General features: G+C 40.2%; 3 protein-coding genes across 6 annotated transcripts; 2 read left to right on the forward strand and 1 right to left on the reverse strand.

The window, feature by feature from the left end:
• Positions 1–115: 115 nt before the first annotated feature.
• LOC135636911 (deSI-like protein At4g17486) lies at positions 116–2,658 on the reverse strand. Of its 3 annotated transcripts, XM_065149077.1 has the most exons (5): positions 2,241–2,658; positions 1,167–1,343; positions 1,056–1,097; positions 884–964; positions 116–371 (listed from the first exon to the last, which is right to left on the reverse strand). In XM_065149077.1, exons 1-5 carry the CDS (start codon positions 2,401–2,403, stop codon positions 229–231), a joined length of 606 nt encoding a protein of 201 aa, XP_065005149.1. In that variant the 5' UTR covers positions 2,404–2,658; the 3' UTR covers positions 116–228. The 3 variants fall into 3 exon arrangements, with proteins under 3 accessions (XP_065005149.1, XP_065005148.1, XP_065005147.1); XM_065149076.1 differs by having other exon boundaries at positions 116–368; positions 1,056–1,343; positions 2,241–2,654; XM_065149075.1 differs by having other exon boundaries at positions 1,056–1,343; positions 2,241–2,653.
• A 5,168-nt stretch (positions 2,659–7,826) lies between these two features.
• LOC135636476 (HMG-Y-related protein A-like) lies at positions 7,827–8,956 on the forward strand. Its single transcript, XM_065148164.1, has 2 exons — positions 7,827–8,055; positions 8,144–8,956. The coding sequence occupies exons 1-2, from the start codon at positions 7,999–8,001 to the stop codon at positions 8,954–8,956; spliced, it is 870 nt and encodes a 289-aa protein (XP_065004236.1). The 5' UTR covers positions 7,827–7,998.
• A 2,845-nt stretch (positions 8,957–11,801) lies between these two features.
• On the forward strand, positions 11,802–18,812 carry LOC135581298 (calcineurin B-like protein 1). Of its 2 annotated transcripts, XM_065145316.1 has the most exons (10): positions 11,814–12,178; positions 12,644–12,793; positions 13,294–13,376; positions 13,683–13,742; positions 15,478–15,586; positions 15,662–15,714; positions 16,673–16,753; positions 16,832–16,944; positions 18,102–18,166; positions 18,233–18,812. In XM_065145316.1, exons 2-9 carry the CDS (start codon positions 12,715–12,717, stop codon positions 18,163–18,165), a joined length of 642 nt encoding a protein of 213 aa, XP_065001388.1. In that variant the 5' UTR covers positions 11,814–12,178; positions 12,644–12,714; the 3' UTR covers position 18,166; positions 18,233–18,812. The 2 variants fall into 2 exon arrangements, with proteins under 2 accessions (XP_065001389.1, XP_065001388.1); XM_065145317.1 differs by lacking the exon at positions 13,294–13,376 and having other exon boundaries at positions 11,802–12,178.
• The last annotated feature ends 6 nt before the right edge of the window (positions 18,813–18,818 follow it).

Genomic DNA, 18,818 nt, shown 5'->3' on the forward strand with positions numbered 1-18,818 from the left:
TGCCATTCAGAGACTTAGAAGGGCCAGCTCTATGCATGCAGAAAGCTGCAGGAAACCAGACCAGGCTCCAAGCTTCATATATTGGAACACAACGCACTTCCCATAATACAGTATGTGAAAACTCTGCAACATTAGCCACCAAGAAGATTAATAGTAAAAGGATATTGTACAGTAACTTTCGTGGTTACATTAGAAACAGTGACAAAGATAAGAAAGCACACAAATAAGTCAGATGTCATCTCTACCAATCCTTAATGGCACATCATTTGAATGCACAAAATCACCGTTTGGTTTCTTTAGAAGGTGGTGATCTGCATCTTCTTCATCGCTTTCGTCTATCAATGATGAAGCATATGAATCTGAACCATCTTCTGAAACAAAATATGTAAATAAAGAAATTCGATAGTTACTTATGTGACACTGAAAAAGACACATATAACAAACACTTAATAGAACTCTAGCGAAGATTAAGGTAGTATTAGGGAGCATAGAAAGGGAAACTTGGGTAGCTGATCCATGCATACTTCTATGACGCACCAAGTGAAATTAACAAATTCAAGTGGTAAAGAGACATAAGAGGAAGACAGAACAAGAAGACAAGCAAAGATGACCTTGACTTAAAACAATGGCTGACCCTAGGATTCAGAACAATGCAGTTGATACTCAATTGAGCTAAATGATGAAATCAGAACTATGTAGAATACCCTGAATTGACTTATTATTCTATATTTCTAGGATTCAGCTATTTTTTGGATGTTTTTCTTGTATATCGATTATCGATATTGCCATAGTACTCTATTGGACAAAGATTTTGGTAGTTCTAGCAATGGTTGCAGTAGCAGGAAAACCAAACTACAAAACAGGCAAAGGTATAAAAACTCACCAGAATAAGCTGGATTAGCAGGTAGTTGTCCAACTGCTGTAACCTGAATATTCTCTGGGAGAATACAGTTGCAGAATGACCCTGAAATTTCCCAATCATCACACAAGTTAGTACTATTTTTTTATAAAAGAAATTCTAAGAAGAGAGAACATGTTTCAAGATAGATAATAACCTAATCTGGCAAGTCTATTTACCCATCCTGGAATAGGCTTGCCTGTCAAACGCATGCAAACTTCATCAGTGAAATGATTGCAGTTCTTGATGATCAAGTGGTAGGTGTCACCATGATATTTTCCAGCAAGGTCTTCGATAAATACACGAAATTCTGAACGAGACATATCGGTGGTACCCAACCACACAGACCGTCTGAAGATAAAACCAGGACAGCTTTTCGGTTCCACCTCAAATACTCCGCTAGACGAGTAATCATGTGCTCCGAATCCATACTCCATGCCATGAACTATAAGCAGAACACAAAATCATATTTGTGACAAAGCATAGAAGTTGAAGCCTATCTGAACAGATGACAGGATACAAACAACAAGCTTATGAGATCAATGTAAAGCAGGAAATATGGGTGAACAAAGTTGTTTATCGTGGAAGTTTCACCAATACAGAAACAAAAAGTCAAAACTACAACAGCTAACCTTCCACTTCCTCTATCCTCCACAATCACAAGTTAACAGGATGAAGACTGGTAGGTCAGAAAATAAACAGCCAGAATTGTCTCCCTTCAAAGTCAAGTCTAAAACAAGATAACACTATAGAATCAATAAGGTCGCTTTCTAAAATGACACGTTGAGAGAATGAACAACCGCAGCACTAAAGTAGACTCACTAAGATTCACAATTACCTACTCAACACAGTTAAAGATGAGGTTGAGAACTAAAAGATTCATGGCACTGACTGCAAGATTTTCTTAGTGACAGTTTATGTTTGCTAATTCCTTAGATAATAGATACGCCTTAAATTGACACTGCGTCACAAGCGCTGTTGTTAGGCGTGCAAAGCAATGTGCTTCCTGAATCGAACTAATACAAAGCTTATGCAGTGACCGAAGAATCTTACAGCAAACCACAGACCAATTAGGAAATTGTTTATAGTGACTAATACTGCGCCCTTTCAACATTCATCAGGCAGATCTGTTTGCTACAAAATCTTCAGCAATTCAGCAAACTTTATCACCACGAAATGCTTCCAGCAAAAACACAGATCCAGAAAGATGGAACTTTTGAGGATCGAGAGCGGAAATTTCCAAACTAAGCATCACTAAGTACAACAAAACAGTAGTCGTATGAGAGGAAATATTACATAAAGAAACTCCCAGATCCTAAATTTCCGACCAGGCATGGCATACCTTCGATCCCAGAATGGAAGACGCCGATCCCGAACCAGTACAGGTAGTTATTCACCGGCGTCAAGTCATAAACATTCAGGTAGAGGTGCGTCCTGCCGCTCCCATCTCCGTTCCTACCGCTCAGCCCCTTCACGGACGAACATCTCGACAGAATCGAGCGCATGTTAGTCCGACTCGGCCGGGGGCGCAACGAAAGCGGACCAACCCTAGAATCCCCAATCCCGCATCGAATCCTCCACCTCCCACCCTCGATTCGACGTCGCGTTCAAGAATCCGACGAGGAATCCCTCAGAGAAAGAACCGGGGTCGGCGGGATTTAGGGTTATTCTTTTCCCTTATCGCGAAGAGGAGCACGTCGGCATCGACTCAAGGAGAGGGGAAGAGGGTCCAGCTTCTCTCGCTTCAAGCTTCCGCTTAATGGAATGGATCTTTGCATCCAACCCCCTATAACCTTTCATACATACAAATAGCTCCTCACATTTTCTTATTTATAATTATACCCCAAGACTACCTCAAATTATATTAGGATTTTTCAATATATAAATAGCATAATTTTCTCCAAATGGAAGCTATTATATATATATATATATATATATATATATATCATTGAGTGCTAGATAATATTTTTATCTCTCATCATAATAATTTTTCTCTTTTATTTTCTTTCATTTTATTGGAAATAAATCGACGAGAAATTGAATATGATCAAGCATGGAGTTTAGGCTAAAGAAAATGTCTTATGAAATGAGATCAAAACCTAGAGTTAGTAATATTACGTGGGAATTAATGTAAATTTTCAAGGTTAATTACAAATTATTTAAAATGATATATGATATATGTACTTTAGAGGGACATAAATGTAATTTTGTGTTTATAAAGAGGGGTGAAGAGAATGAGTTTCGTGAGGCTGCCGTGTCACGGTCGAGACAGGAAACAGTCTTTATCCGATTCCACTGACAACAACTGTGGTGACGTAATGGGTGCTGCATTTGTGCGAAGGCAAACTCTGTCCCTGTCTCGGACTTCACAGGTGAACTCCGCCCCGAGGGGTTGTGTTGTCGGCAACCTCACGATTCAATGCTTGTCGCGTCGTGACTGGGTTTGTACGGGAGTTTGATGTTGGACGGTTAAGTGGATTTGACCAAATAGCCGTATAAATGATCGATTTGAGAGAACGATGAAATGATAAACGATGTTATGATTCAAATCGATAGGAAAACTCGTTTATTTGATGAGTTAAATTATCGGTTTCATATGCTTAATAGACTTATATGATGTTATTAATTGATTTAGAGCGGTCGTAATTGCTTTTATTTCCCTCGTCAGAGAGGTACGAGGGAACATGTAGTTGCTGAAAATTCTATCAGACACACTTGGTGGTGATAACATGGGCAAGATTCCAAATGTTCTCATGTATGGTGATGTTACTCCTTGCAACTTTATTTATTGTTTTTATACCCAGTAAGTGTGGTTGATCTTGGAAACTTCGATGTGATAGTGTATGTGACAGCTACCTATAATTCCTCGTGTAAAAGGCCTTTTGTTTGAAGGTCTTATATAATCGTTTGTAGATGAGGAATATTCTCGTATCAGCTATAGGTCATCAGTCAACAGTCACCGTGGAGTCGATATAGAACACAACACAACATTTGTCCAACACACAAAGAAACTGACCTATTGTACAGAATCTAACTTAACTATTGGATGGGACGAGTTAGGAATCCCCCTCCAACATTGACCTATTGTACAGAATCTCGATATAGAGCGAGTGTAACACGTTTCCACTTTGGGATGCTCTTGAAGGCTCGATTAGCGCCTCAAAGCTAACCTCCCCAGCTTGACCTCGCTCTCCCATCCGTCATCTCCTTGAGGAATCGTTGGATGACTCTGCACTTTTAGGACTAGACCATGCTGTACCGTCTCCTAGGCCATGACATAAAGGTGCATAATATTTTTGGTACTAGAAGAAGAGTTGAATGTCGTAAAAGTGTCTACCGGTTAATCCACTTAACTAAGTGCTCTAGCGTTGAGGTTCTTTCACATACACACAATACCTTCGACCAAGGAGAACAAATGCTCACCCTCCCACAAGTAGACGGGTCCACCTTGGCCTAGACCCCTTAGCACTATTGGCGCCTATTTAATAACCCTGAGTTCTCCCCTCCAGAGCCAACACATGATTGTTGGTGGTCTGTGCTGAGGCTTTCCTAAACCACACACACCAGGTGCAAGCACTTGCCTAGATGATGAAAACCATCACTCCTCTATTGCCTCAACTGACTCAATAAATGACGCATATTCTGCAACCACGACTAGTGGTCCAGTTATTGCTTGTTCCCACACCCCTCAGGCCTACCCTGACCGAATCACCCTCGATGCACCAAGACCACCCTTAGTTAGTCGAGGGGCAACTCGGGGACTCAAGCTCCATGATGGCGGAGTGTAGCGCTCCCCCACTCCATTGCACCACCTCAGCCTTTCACGAGTTGGACACTCATTTCGATATATTCAATAAACGACTTGCTCAAGGCATAATTACGACTGGTGAACCAATGCCTAGACAAGGTATGATGGGAGTTTCATTAGTCAAAGGGGGAAGCTGGCAACCATAACTCGAGCAGCTCCCCTTTCGCCTAAGATATTCACGAGAAGCCCATCTCGACCAATTTCTTGCTAATTATATGTACCTTGCAAGCAAATCACATTAGTGATGAAACGTATGACACGTTGCATAATCTTTTTTATTATTATTATTATATATTTTTATTTTATATTATATGATAAATATATGTTATGGTATTCTTAGATCTGTATAATGAGAATTAGATCATGATGAGATTATGATAGTGAGACTAATTCACATATAAACATAGATCACTAAATGTTTCCGATCATGGGTTACTCGAGAAGGATATCGAGATAGCCGAACAGACCAATGTGTTATATACCCATCTATATGATGGAGGCAACTGGTCTCATAGCTGCTTACGTTGGGACACTAGGGATATAGTGTCGGTGCTCATTGAAGAATGAATTCACTTACAAAATGTTAGATGGTTAATGATACCTCATTGTTAGATAGCGATTCCGTGGTCCCAATTATATAACTGGTCTTTAGGCTTGAGACACTAAGGATATCTTGTTTAAGTACTTCATTTTTTGATACAAGACGTATATGTTTAGAAGTTTCAAATATAGCATAACCGGTCATCGGGAGTAGTAGCCAACCTTACAAAGGCAATTGGGTATCAATAGAAGATTATTCACTCTTAGTATCATGAGAGGAATATCTTGTATGTTCTCACTATGGCAAACCCCTGGCCAGAGTCAATCAAATCATGATGAATTCAATAAGCATGAGATTCAGATTGAAAGAGTTCTATAAGAGAATCTAATCAGAGTGATACTCAGATAGATATCGTATAAGCCTAATAGTACCATGCTTGGTATATGATCTTTGGGATATTAGATGAATGATGGATTATAGATATATGATAATTGAAGACAGACATGTCCAATGAATTATATCCCCATATATCGTTTGAGGACTATAGCGTAGTAGCCTAGTACGTTCATAGTCGATGAGTTAAGTTAATTATTATGAGGATAATAATTCACTGAGTTAGAAAAAGTTCTGAGTCAAAAGAAGTTTTGACATGTGTAACTCACGGATGACACAATGATTGAATAGATGATTGGATATATGATATTTAATAATTCTTTATTTTATTGGATCCATTGGGTGAAACCTAATAAGAGCTTAGAATGGATATTTGGATAGATATCCACATTCTATCAAGCTAGGGATAATTAGATGAAGATCCAATGTCCAACACGTAAAGATAATTAAATGAAAATTTAATATCTAATAGGATAAGATCCATTAAGATTAAATTGAGATGACTCTCTGTAAATAGGAGAGTGACCAAAGGGTCAAAAGCTGGACTCCTTTGGTCGCCAACCTTCTATCTTTTCTTTCCCTTTCTTCGTTTGCCATCAACCTCTATCGGAGGCATCAACACCTTCTTATTTTGCTGCTGTGTGGTGAAGGTCAGGTTACCCAAAAGCTCCATGTGAAATGTGAAGGAGGTGAAGGTATCCGATAATTTACTGCCGGTGGTCAGCCATATCGACATAAGTTATTATGAAAAAGTGAGATAAAAAAAGTTCGACAGTGTGAACTTACAATCAAAACACAAAGAAAAAAACACTTTGTGAGAAACTTGAGATGCAGTTTGTGGTTCATTTTGATTCTTATATTGATGCCCAGCTTTAATGTCCCAGGTCAGCTTTTGACTACTGTGGTATGACTTCTGTCGCATTCTGTTTATTTATGTTCTATTTTGATCTCCTCAACGTATGATGGGCTAATCAAATGTGTCCTTAGACTCTGTGTGGATTGAGAAACCCAGAAATGCAAATCGTTGTTTTATACATCATCGAGTCACATATATGTGGATCGAACTCCATTACCTGTTGAGCCTCCGAAATAATGGGTGCACTCGATCCAATAGCTTATCGGATCCAATCCGACCCGAGCCGGTCCGTCATCGCAAAACGTGGCTGCTCGAAACCCCAACGCAGCCACGTGAACCGGTCTAGCCCGAGTCCAACCAGACCGTTCGTTCGTTGCTCCAATCCCTTTACCCAAGCCAACACGTGTCACACGTACCACCGCGCATTAGAAACCATTCGTGCCCGACCGCGATGTACTCATCGAGCGCCACAGTTTCGCTGAGCTGGCCGCCTACGTGGACCGCGTCGTCCCCATCCTCGACCGTCTGATGGCCACGACGCCCACCGCGAACCGTGACGGCAGCTCCCCCCCTCCCTGTCGCCGCCGAGATCTCGCCCGCGAGGTCGAGGCCGCCCGGGCCCTCGCCTTCGACTGCGGCAAGCGCAACCGCGTCTAACTCATCCTCAACTGTCGTCGCATCGTCACGTGCCTTGAGTCCGCCAGGGAGATCGGCCTCCTCCCCCTCGCCTCCCTCGATATCTGCTCCGCTATCCGCGATGAGGCTAAGCTACTTGGCGATTCCATGGACCGGGCCGAGTTCCGGGCCGCCCACCACCGAGGAAGAAATCCTGCGGAAAGTGGAGTCGACCATCCAGGAGAACAACTCCATTCGTTCCTACACGAACGGTCTGCTGGCCCTCATCGCGGACTCCGTGGGGATCTCCAAGAATCGGACTGCTCTCAAGAAGGGGTTCAAGGAGGTGGCGGCGGAGGCCAAGCTGCAGAAGGACCTCGCAGAGGCGATTCAATGGAGAAGGACCGCAGACCGCTAACGAATGGGTCAACTCATTTTGGTGCCTCTGTTTTCGCAGCCAAGGATGGAGCTGAAACTTGTGCTGGAATGGCTTCGCCCACCTATCACGCATATGAAGTGTTAAATAAGAGAAAATAAAAGCCCAAATCACTCCAATATATTTGCATAAGAATATCATCATTACAAAGTCAAAATGTTAATGTTGATTTTATGATGGTGTTGAGATTTGCTAATTAAAGGATCAATATTTTATGTTCAAGATTTATATATATATTTAATTGTCGAAACAAAACAGACATTCTCAGAAACTGTCATTTGGCAATCCGAAAAGGATTCTTCACAAGATTTAAGAGAGAGAGAGAGAGAGAGAGAGAGAGAGAGAGGATGCATGCACTCTTATTCGGATCACAAAAGCCTCTATCTCGTTCCTTCCCCTTGGTTCTCATCTCTTATCTCTTCCCTTCCCTTCCCTCTGTCTCCAGTCCAATATGAACTTTGGAGGAGCACCCAAGAGGCACACCCCAACTCATCCTCCCTACGCCGTGGTACGTTCGCCGCCCAGTGCAAAACCAAGCAGTTGCACGTCCATTGATCTTTGATTTGGTTGTGCTTACGGTTACTGGGGTCTTGCAGATGATTGCCGCCGCAATCCGATGCTTGGCCGAGGAGGGAGGCTCGTCGGAGGCGGCGATATCCGAGTACATCCGTGCCAACTACGACGACATCCCGTGGGCGCACGACAGGCTCCTCCCCTACTACCTCAACAAGCTCACCGAACAGGGAGAGTTTGTCGTCGGCTCGCCAGGCCGGTACATGACGGCCTACGACGATGGGCCGCCTGGTGACGCGCCCCGGACGTCGAAGCCTGCACCTGCTCCGGAACCATGTTCCGCAGGGTGTTCATTGGAGCCAGTTGCCGCCGACGAGGCCAGGCGCCACGAGGCTGATGCTGGTGGAGACGGCTTCCCGGTGCGCAGGCGCCGAGGACGGCCGCCAAAGAGGAGGAGAAGAGATGGCCCTGGCAGCCAACACGGACCAGAAGATTGTGGTGGAGAAGGTGGTTCCGTGGTGCGTAGACGCCGAGGACGGCAGCCTCGGAAGAGAATTGAAGCTGATGTCTCACAGGACGACGGAAACAACTGCGGCGATGCCGGCTCCTCGGATCTCGCAGAAGCACCACCATCGTTGCAGCCAACGCACGCCGAGGCTCTGCCCCCTGAACAAAACATCGTCGTCGACGGAACGGAGACCGTGCTCGCACTGCCATGCGCAGGGCCATCGAGGGCCGATGACGATGAAGATCCTCCATCGATGGCTCCATCAACGGTGGCCGAGGACGAAGCAGAGGCAATAAGATTACCAAATGAAGAGACCGGCAACCATGGCTCCTCAGTCGCCAAGCGCCGCCGTGGCCGACCTTCCAAACGCAAGCCAAGTGTTCGATGAGGCAACAAAGCCAAGCGCCACTGTCGAGGCTTCATTTGCTGGTGGCATTATCTTGCACAACACAAGGGGTTTGCTTCATGTAAAACATTTCTGTTCAACTCCTACAAGATTTTGTTTCTTTCTTCCTTCGAAGCATAAATTTTGAGGAAATTATGTGCTTGATTTGCATGACTTCATCTGTCGATGGCTTTGGATTTTCTCATTGTAGATCGGTTGCTTGTGCATTGAACATGTCTTCATCTCACAGTTCTCAATGGCAATTCTAATCAATGCAAAATTGAAGGCATGGGAATTCAACAACAGTTTTGCTTTGCTAGTAAATACTTGAACAGTTAACAATTCATTGTCATCAAATGTAGGTTGCTAAAAGATAGTCTCATAACTTGGAGTTAATCAAAATTAAGTTCCACATAAAGCTAAGAGAAAACCTTGCAAAGGAGAGTGGTGAGTAGTAAATAACAGCCTAAAGAGAGCTTTTATGTTTGTTGGGAGAGAAAGGAACAACTATATTTGGAGTGATTGATCAAATGCTAGGCATGACTCATTAACATCATACCAAATGGTTTTACCATGCTACCATATCAATCATAGAACATCAACATGGCTAGAAAAAAATATCACAGTACAACTTGACAATGAGCAATTGTAGTTTGCATGAAGTTTCAGATAAGATAATGTTCATCTCAACACAATTTGACAATCAGACACCACCAAGGCCAATGCTACATCATTTCTTGAGCAAAGATACAACTTGAATGTAGCTGAGATAAGATAATGTTTATCCCTACAACAGCTAGAGAATTAGATTCCACCAAGGCCAATGCTACATCTGTTTCTTGAGCAAAAGAGACAACTTCAGTGTATAGAATTTGAAGTCAGAAGTTAAGACATTGGTTATATCCCAACAACAACTTGAGACTTGAAAGCCATCAGTGCCATGCTACATCTATTTCTTGAGCAAAGATACAACTTGCATGTATCTTAGATTGCTTTAATTGCAAGTAGTATTTGAAGTCAGGGCATGTTTGGTAACCTCTCAGACACTATCTTCTACCAGTATGATCCAAACTGAAATGCAAGTATCTAGGAGTCAGTGAGCTTCAATTACTCTGCAAGCATTGGCACAGACCCTGTGTCGGTATGCTACCAATACATCGAGACCGAAGACATAGGATATGCCTTTAGCATTGACGGAGAGGTCTGAGAGTACAAATTTCATAGATCGTAAAATTCATGAGCACAAGGTGATCGAAGATGGAACGAATTGCGGGCAAGGGATTTCCTCACGATGATAATATTGCTATATGGGTTATGTTCGATACTCTGTTCGTAGTTTCTCTATCAAACAAAACCAAATAGAAAGAGAGATACTAGAACTAACCTGACTAAAGTGGCTAACCCAGTGCACGAGGCTCTAGCTAATCTCCTATTGACACAAATGAAATGAAGAAAACAGAATGATGTCTAACTGAAACAAGTTTGACCATCAATAGCTCTATGTTTCCAAATCATGCAATCAAGAAAGAACATGTATGTAGTAGCTCGAAAAAAAAGTGATGCTACAGAATATATTTCAGCAATTGTTAGAAAAAAATATAGTCTAATTTGGTTTGATTCTTGATTGTCTCAATGTGTGATATTATAATATATAGAAATAAAATGAGTAAATGACAGTATCATGCTAAAGGAATAAGTGATTATATGAATATAAACTGCACATAGTTCAGAGCAATGAACTCAATCTCCTGGTGGATTAAAACTAAAGCTCCCATCCCATACCCAAATCTAATGAACTTCCACAAGTGTACCAAGTCATCCCGGTTATCCAGAGAAACCAATAACAATCCATCAAAGAAAATGATACAACTATGTTTTCATAGGAAATAAAAAAAAGACTTCTTGGACAAGCATCAATAGTCCTAAGAAGAAAAGCTTATCATATCAAATATGACCAGTGTCTTGTCTTTATGGCATTAATCTAACTCTTCCTTTTGCCATGAGTTTTCAAGAACAAATCCTATGGTCTGCAAAGATTAATATGGCTTCAGACATCAATATTGGTTCTCTAAATTTCATGAAGGGAGGCATTACAAGGGGATGACTTACCAACAACAATTTGTGCAAAAAGAAATGGTTAAAAGACTCAAGGAGCATTGTGATGCACAAGCCACATATGCTGTTAAGATTAGGCACAGAACACAGTACTCATGAATAATAATTTCACGACTGGCATACATCCAGAGTTGAAATTAACTCTCATTTACTAATATCCAATAATAAAAAATATATTTTTTCTCGTTAGATTAAATATTAAAATGCAATTTCGATACTAAATTGCAGCGAGGGATACTGAAAAGGTAGGAAAGCAGCAAAGACAAAAACATCAGTGACAGGGGACAGAAAGCAAGATAACTCACGGTGGATGCAAGTCGGGTTGGCGAGGCGGCGAACTCCAACTCGAGGAGAAAACGTTGGCGGCCATCGTCGGGGTCATCGTAAGGGTTCTTGGAGCCGCAGCATTAGGATCGACCGAATGCGAAGCAAATCAAAAACAACAAACCCATGAAATTACGCAGGGAGGAAAGTAGAAGAAGCCGCAGGAAGAAGCACTTGCGAAGACTCGGATTCAGCGGGACACGTGGGGTACTCCTGTGGGGAGGCGATCCGTCGTTCCCTGTCTCACCCGAGACTGCCGTTAGTTGGGGATCCGTGCCCACGAACGGCTTCAAAACCTCGTTGCGGGTCGGGTTTGATCGGTAATCCGCATCAACCCGATTTGGTTTAACCGGAAGCGGGTCAGTAGTGATGTCCGCTACCCGTTTCCCATCCTCTCCGTGCGATACCTTCTCCAAGCTTGATCAGGTCCACCGGTCGATTCCGGACAAGGATAGGTAAGTTGGTGGCGTCCGCGGAGGTCGGTGTCGGTCGAACTACCCCGTACTTCCCCAACCTCGCCGTATTAGGAGATTCCGCCACGTGTCGAAGACCGCGGTCGGCGCAGCTTTGGCGTTCGAGCCACCGACACGAAGTTCGCTGTTGCACCCGTCAACCGCGCTTCCCTGGCGGCACGCCTCCGCCGGCGGTCTCTAAAGAAAGCAAAACCCGTGAAAAGAATCACTAGAAGGTACAACGGCTGGCCGATTCATGCGCCCCCAATCACCGCCACCGCGTCCGTTCCGCATCTCTCTCTTTGTGCTCCGCAATACCCTTGAATTGCGGCCGGTGGGTGCCCTTCTCTGCCTTTCCCATGATTAGGTCTAGCTTTTGGTCTCAATTTCTGTTTTTCCCTTTCTTTGAATGAGTTTGCTAGCATCTCAGTCGGTATTTGTGTCATTTAGGAATTTTTCCATTTGTCGAGGATTTCTCGCTCAAGAATCATCTTTTAAAATAGAAAGCCTCATCAAGCCGGTAATTTGTAGACTTCGTACATGGAATTGGTGGCTTTTAAAGGATTTATTTTCAGTGGGGTTTCTTTTGCACTGTGTTGGAATCTCGAAAATAAAGCTGCAATCTTGCCCCGCGTTTCTTATATCTAGATTCTTTCTTTGCGAAAAAGATTTGTTTTCTTCCTTTTAAGGGTTTCCGTTAACTGTTTCGTTCCATATATGATTTGGATTACCTGCTAAAGTTTCTTTTTTTGTGGAATTAGTGGATTGTAATTCCTTCTTTGTTCTTTTCTACTTGTAGATGAATAGGGTGGAAGATGGAGTTGCTTGTGAGATGTGACTAAGGCCCAGGCTGTGAGGTAGCTGCTGTAAATGGGCTGTTTTCAGTCGAAGGGTCGAAGGCATTTCCCAGGATATGAGGACCCTGTGCTTCTTGCTTCTCAGACTGCTTGTATGTCAGGCGTTTCTTTTATTTTCTAATCAGAACTCTATAATTTTCATTCTTTACCTTTCATGTTTTTTAGATATCGGAGTGATCACCAAGCAATCAATTTAGTACGTTCTGCCTTTGTTTCCTTGGAAGCATCTTTCATGTGACAAGGAGTCAATAAGCTCTGTTGATCAATGATTTATTAGCTTTATGCCTAGCTTTTAAATTGAGTAACAGCCTCAGGAAATTTGTTTGTTATGTCTGTAGTAGATGTACTCTTTCATGTTTTCTAATTTCATAGTCGTGGTTTCCCTTAGTTTGCAACAAAAAATGGTACTATCAGATAATCAATGGATATAGTTAAGGCCATTCAACAAATTAATATTATACTAATTAAGAAATCATCTTTTTATTTCCCCACCTATTGTAAGAACAAAACAATGATGGGTCCAATGGAATTATTCCTTCTTTTTGCTAGAAAATAAATTCTGCCATAATTTATCTATACAATATTTCTGCAGTCACCGTCAGTGAAGTTGAAGCACTGTTTGAATTGTTCAAGAGCATTAGCAGTTCAGTGATTGATGACGGGTTGATCAACAAGGTAGGGTGCAGTCTGAGTCGTTTCTGCTTTCTATTGGTTTTTGTTGAATTCCTTGGCATCTCTTGTTTAAGAAACTTCATTTTAGTTTCTTTCCAAAGATAAGATTAAGGAATCCTGGTTATATGTTGATTACAGATACTGCTGCTCTAACTATTCTATTAAATGCATACAACAACCTGGTAGTGAGTGCAAATTGTTTTCACCAGTTGATTAGTATATGCTGATTACTGATGTAAATTCAGTATAAATCACCTTGGAAAGCATTGGAAGTCGATGGTTTTAACTTCATATCTTCTACTTTTGCAGGAAGAATTTCAGCTTGCACTATTCAAGTGTAGAAAAAAGGAAAATCTCTTTGCAAACAGGGTACTTTATCAATAGATCCTTATTTATATCTCTGCTTTAATATGCATCTATTAAGTACCCATAGTTTGTCTTGAACTTGTCTTTCTTGATAGTTGCTGAATACAAATTCTAATTGTCTGTTGTGATTATGAACTTGTTCTCATAACTCTTTTTTTCCCTCTGACAGTAGATGAACCTAAAACGCCCAAACAGTGTCACCTCTAATATGCACTTCTCCAATTTGTGGAGGAGAAGAAGCTTATTAAGCTAACTACTTAAGAACTAAATACTAATAAAAAAATGAAAAAAATATTGCATGAAAAGGGTGATCATAATCCAAGCAGATTTTGAAATTTTAGAAACATGTTACGTATAGAGCCACTAGTGTCCAAATTTCTTAATCCACATAAAATATATGCTGAAAATTAGCAAATAGATCTCTATACATGATCTGTTGTTGTTAATTACTGCAGATGTTCCTTGATTCCTAAGGCTTGTCGAACCCAGTTAGTCCCCACAAACTTGCATCATCCTGTCTGTACCAACTGAACAGATGGACTATGCAATCCTTTGGAATGGTGGTTTTTGGTCCTCTAATGGGGCTGTCCATCCCTTATTTTTGTAGGATAAGGACTTTTTCCATCTCATCAGGGCCTCTTTACTCTTTGATATAAGACTGCTGCTCATTGTGCACGTAGGACCCCATCTTCCTTCTTTATTAGATCAAGAGAGGTCCATCTTGCACGCTGGAATTTATTTTCAAACTGTCAAATTTCCTTGTTTGCTGTCCTAGTATTTATAGAGCTGAAAACACATATTGAAGTGCCAACTCATCTTCTTGGTTGCCATACTGGATTGAATTTATCTGTGGCCCAAACCTATGGAAGGTATTTTAAAAAGAAAAAGGGTGGTCTAGTACACAAGGCTCCTGTTAGTTGTAGAGCCACGACATAAAATCCTTGGCATCAAGGCTAATACTCTATAAATGGTCAACCTAACCTGTCAAATACGCATAATATCCATGATGAATTGGTGTTTTATGCCAAGAATGATCAACTTTATTAAATAATTTAGTAAATTTTATAATGATGGGATTATGTAAAACAAATTATGCAATAGTTCCCAGCCACTGGGATGTCTCAACTGATGCTGTGGATCATCGGAAAGTCTTTAAAGTTAATATTTCTCCTCTCTGGATGGTTCAATAATGTGGTATCAGTTCACACCTTTTTCAATTTACCAATTTGTAGATGTAGGTTCTCATAAGACAAAAGGATCAGATAATTAGCTTGCACAAGAAGACATGCTTCAAACAGTGATCCTAATGAACGCCAAGATAGTTAGGGTTTTATTTGTAGCCTCTAGCTCCACCTAAGTTCCTTCAATCAAAAGGATAAATGGCTTGTGAAGGTTCATAATATGCCTACTTTGTTTGTCTTGTCATACCTTTTAAACAGTATCCATTGTGTCCTGTTACTCGGCATTTGCATGTTGAATTAGCTCAGGGGTTTTCCTAACATATTATCATAGTATTCTGTTTTTTTTTTGAATTTTTTTATTTAACTATTTGCATTAAGTGTTGCACTTAATGTTAAAGTTATGTGGTAATTGTATCTCTAAAGAATCCAGTGCAATTACTTTATTTGTTTGAGTCAGCATAACTAGTGTAACCAGATGGTTAAAACATGCTGGATCCTTTACTGGTGATAGTTGCTCTTTGTATTCTCATTAACTCGTTACTACTGAAAAAATGCAGATCTTTGATCTATTTGATGTCAAACAAAAGGGAGTTATTGATTTTGCGGATTTTGTTCGAGCTCTCAGTGTCTTTCATCCAAATGCTCCACAAGAAGACAAAGTAGATTGTAAGTTTTTATTTTATTTTGTCAGCATTGACTAATTGGTAGAACCATTTTCTAAAATTTTACTTGATTTGACAGTTTCCTTTAAGATTTATGATCTGGAGGGTACAGGCTTTATTGAACGGAAAGAGGTAACTTGATATATTTTGAATGGTTAATATGCTAATGGATTGTATAAATTATAAATCCATTACAAGACTTCTCCTTGGTAAATGAATCTCCTTTACAATTATGCGGTCATAGTAGGCCTTCAATGTCAACTTTTTACTTTTGAACAAGGCTTTCTCTTCCACTTATAAATTACAAAAACTTCCCTAGGGGTACACTCACGATTAATTATAGCAAATTTGTCCAAGTAATTGATACAATATGCTATAGCTTATTTCACTTTTTGTGAGGCAATGGTGGGCTAGTGAAAAGAGTGATCAATTAACACAAGTTGAACACACATATGGTATATAGTGAAATTGTGAACATAAGGTGATAATTGAAGAGGATGAAATTGCACTAACTGGTGAACGTTGTGAATTGATATCTAGTAGGACCTATGCTTTTCTCTAAAGAAAATAAATGCTTGAAATTTTAGCAGGAACAAGTCCCTGTAATACTATCGGCATGGTTATTCTTTCATATCATCTTTTGCAAATTTATATTTCAGACATTTCTGCTTGTTATTGGTGGTTGTTTGTTTGTATCATCAATTGCAATTTTATTGAAGATGATAGTTCTAAGAAACAGGTCGTTTGGCATAAAGTTTTCAAGAACAGCTTCTTTGCCTTTTCTTACAGAGCATAGATCAATGTTCCACATCAAAACCAATGAACTATTGGCAACATACACGCTTTGTGGACAACCAAAATAATTTTCTTTTGCTTGTTCTTTTTTGGTTAGTGAATCTGCTCTATTGACTTCATGGCATATATGAAAACACAATAAATAGGAATCGAGTAGATATAACAGAAACTAAATTTATTCACTTGTATTTTTCATTGGAGCTGACTGAACAATGCATTAACATCCTTACACTTTTGTTAGTTCATTACAATGTTGGCATATTGTGGTCCTTGCAAATTTAATCTGAATTAACAGGTCAAGCAGATGTTGACTGCTCTGCTATCTGAATCAGAAATGAGATTGTCTGATGAAACCATGGAGATAATCCTAGATAAGGTTTACAATCTGATTATGGAACCCTATAAGCTAGCTTCAACTGTTGTGCTTCTTACTTTTTTTCTTCTTTTCTAACAGACATTTCAAGAAGCTGATGCTAATCAGGATGGAAGAATAGATAAAACAGAATGGGGAAATTTTGTTTCTCACAATCCATCATTGATGAAGATTATGACCCTTCCATATCTTAGGTAACTACTTCTAAATAAGACCAGAATCTGTAAGTTGCATATTACAGGCTGCTTTATATTTTTCTTGCTTGCTCCCTTTGTGTTCCATGATATTATAGAAAAAGCATACTAATTCATAGCTCATGCATTTGGCCTCAAGTAAGATCAACAGAGAACCGCTTCAGTGTGACGCCGTGGACATATATTTTTTTCACACTCCTTTATAGCTCTTCAGAAACGCTGGGCCTCTTTTCTTAAAGAAATAATTGAACTTCGCAAAGGTTCATTTGTGAACTTATTTTGGATTTGACCCTATGCTTAAAAGTCCAGAAATTTAACCAGCAATTGATCAGCTGTTGAATGGAGCATCATAATGAGTGAATATTGTGATTCATAAGCACAAATGTCAAACTTGTTTTCTTCAGTTTTAAGTTTTTCCTTTTAGAGAACGAGCGTAGAAAGACGTTAGTGGTGTGACCTTAGCAAGCGGACCAGTGTCCCATTAAGTACAAAATAGTTAGTTGATTTAAGCTTGGGGCACTTACTGAGAGGATCAGTAGAGACGTTAGAAAAAACATTGAACACTTGGATTAAGGAACCATGTTAGTATTGCCAAATGAAAGAAAGGAACCTATCTGCCATGTACCAAAAGTTGGGCTCTAAGGCTTTGTTTTGGTATGTCAGTTTACTGTTTTATCTGAGTGTCAATTAGGAGCATTAATCTGTATAGAAGATTCGATGTGTTGTCCTAAACACTCATCATTAAAAATTATTCACGACATTACCATGCTTGATTGTCTCTCACTAGCCAAACCTAAACTTCAATATCGTGGACTTGGATATTGAGGAGAAATTAGGAGCATCTCTTGCTATTACTCTTCCTGAGATGCTGGATCAAGATGGGAGGCAAATAAGGGCATTAAAAGTAGTGAGAGTTTTAACCTACAAACTCCATTATGAAATTTGTCTTTCAAATCTTTCATGTACATGGACTTGCAAATATTGATTTCTTTGATGGAAACAATCAACTTCGATACTCTTTGGTGTGCTTGATAGATATTAACAAAGAATTAACAGGACATAGATTGTTTTGGACTGCATGTGGGTTCATCTGGGATGATTGCTCCATTGCTTACTGATGTATCTCAAATGGCTGTCTTGATGTCAAAAAAATGCAGGGACATAACAACAACATTTCCAAGTTTTGTATTTAACTCAAAAGTTGACGACATTGTTTCATGAGGTATGTTGCCTTATTTCTTTCTTTCAAGGAGATTAAGAGTGACTGACCAGCAGCTATCACATGCAGAATGGAGCAAACTGTCAGCTCGCATCGGCAGTGAGATTGCGATGCTATTAAAGATGCCCTGAATAGACATTTGATAGTCGGTGTCAAAGTGTCATTTTTCATATAAAATGATCTGCCCAAGTTGTGTTGTGGAATTCCATCATGGTACCTGGCCAGGGAGCCAATGTATCTGTTCTCAGTAATCTTGCCTTGCCATATACTTCATTTAGGAGTGCCTTCAAAGCAGAAGCAGGGTCTTGCAAGGATCTCGTGTGTTTCTGAATTTGAAGAACATGGTATCAAATTAAGTGTCATCTGCCATTCTGATCTAGTGAAAGAAGTAGTTCTAATAGTATCACTCATTGCTATAGATGGAGTCCATGATTTACCATCTTCCTCAGTGCAGTGAATACAGATGGAAAAGATAACTCATGAAATTTGTATAACTTTGGTCTTATGACTGAAGAACTGACTTACCATCAGTTTTAGTAAAAATAATGTATCTCATTGTAAAGTGTTTTTGTGTTAATCCTTAAATGTAATTGTAGTATATTAAACCTAGAAACTTACATATATGTATTTGTAGCTAATTTTTATGGTTTCTTTC

This window comes from Musa acuminata, chromosome BXJ3-4 (assembly GCF_036884655.1).
Source record: "Musa acuminata AAA Group cultivar baxijiao chromosome BXJ3-4, Cavendish_Baxijiao_AAA, whole genome shotgun sequence".
Taxonomy (NCBI): Eukaryota; Viridiplantae; Streptophyta; class Magnoliopsida; order Zingiberales; family Musaceae; genus Musa; species Musa acuminata.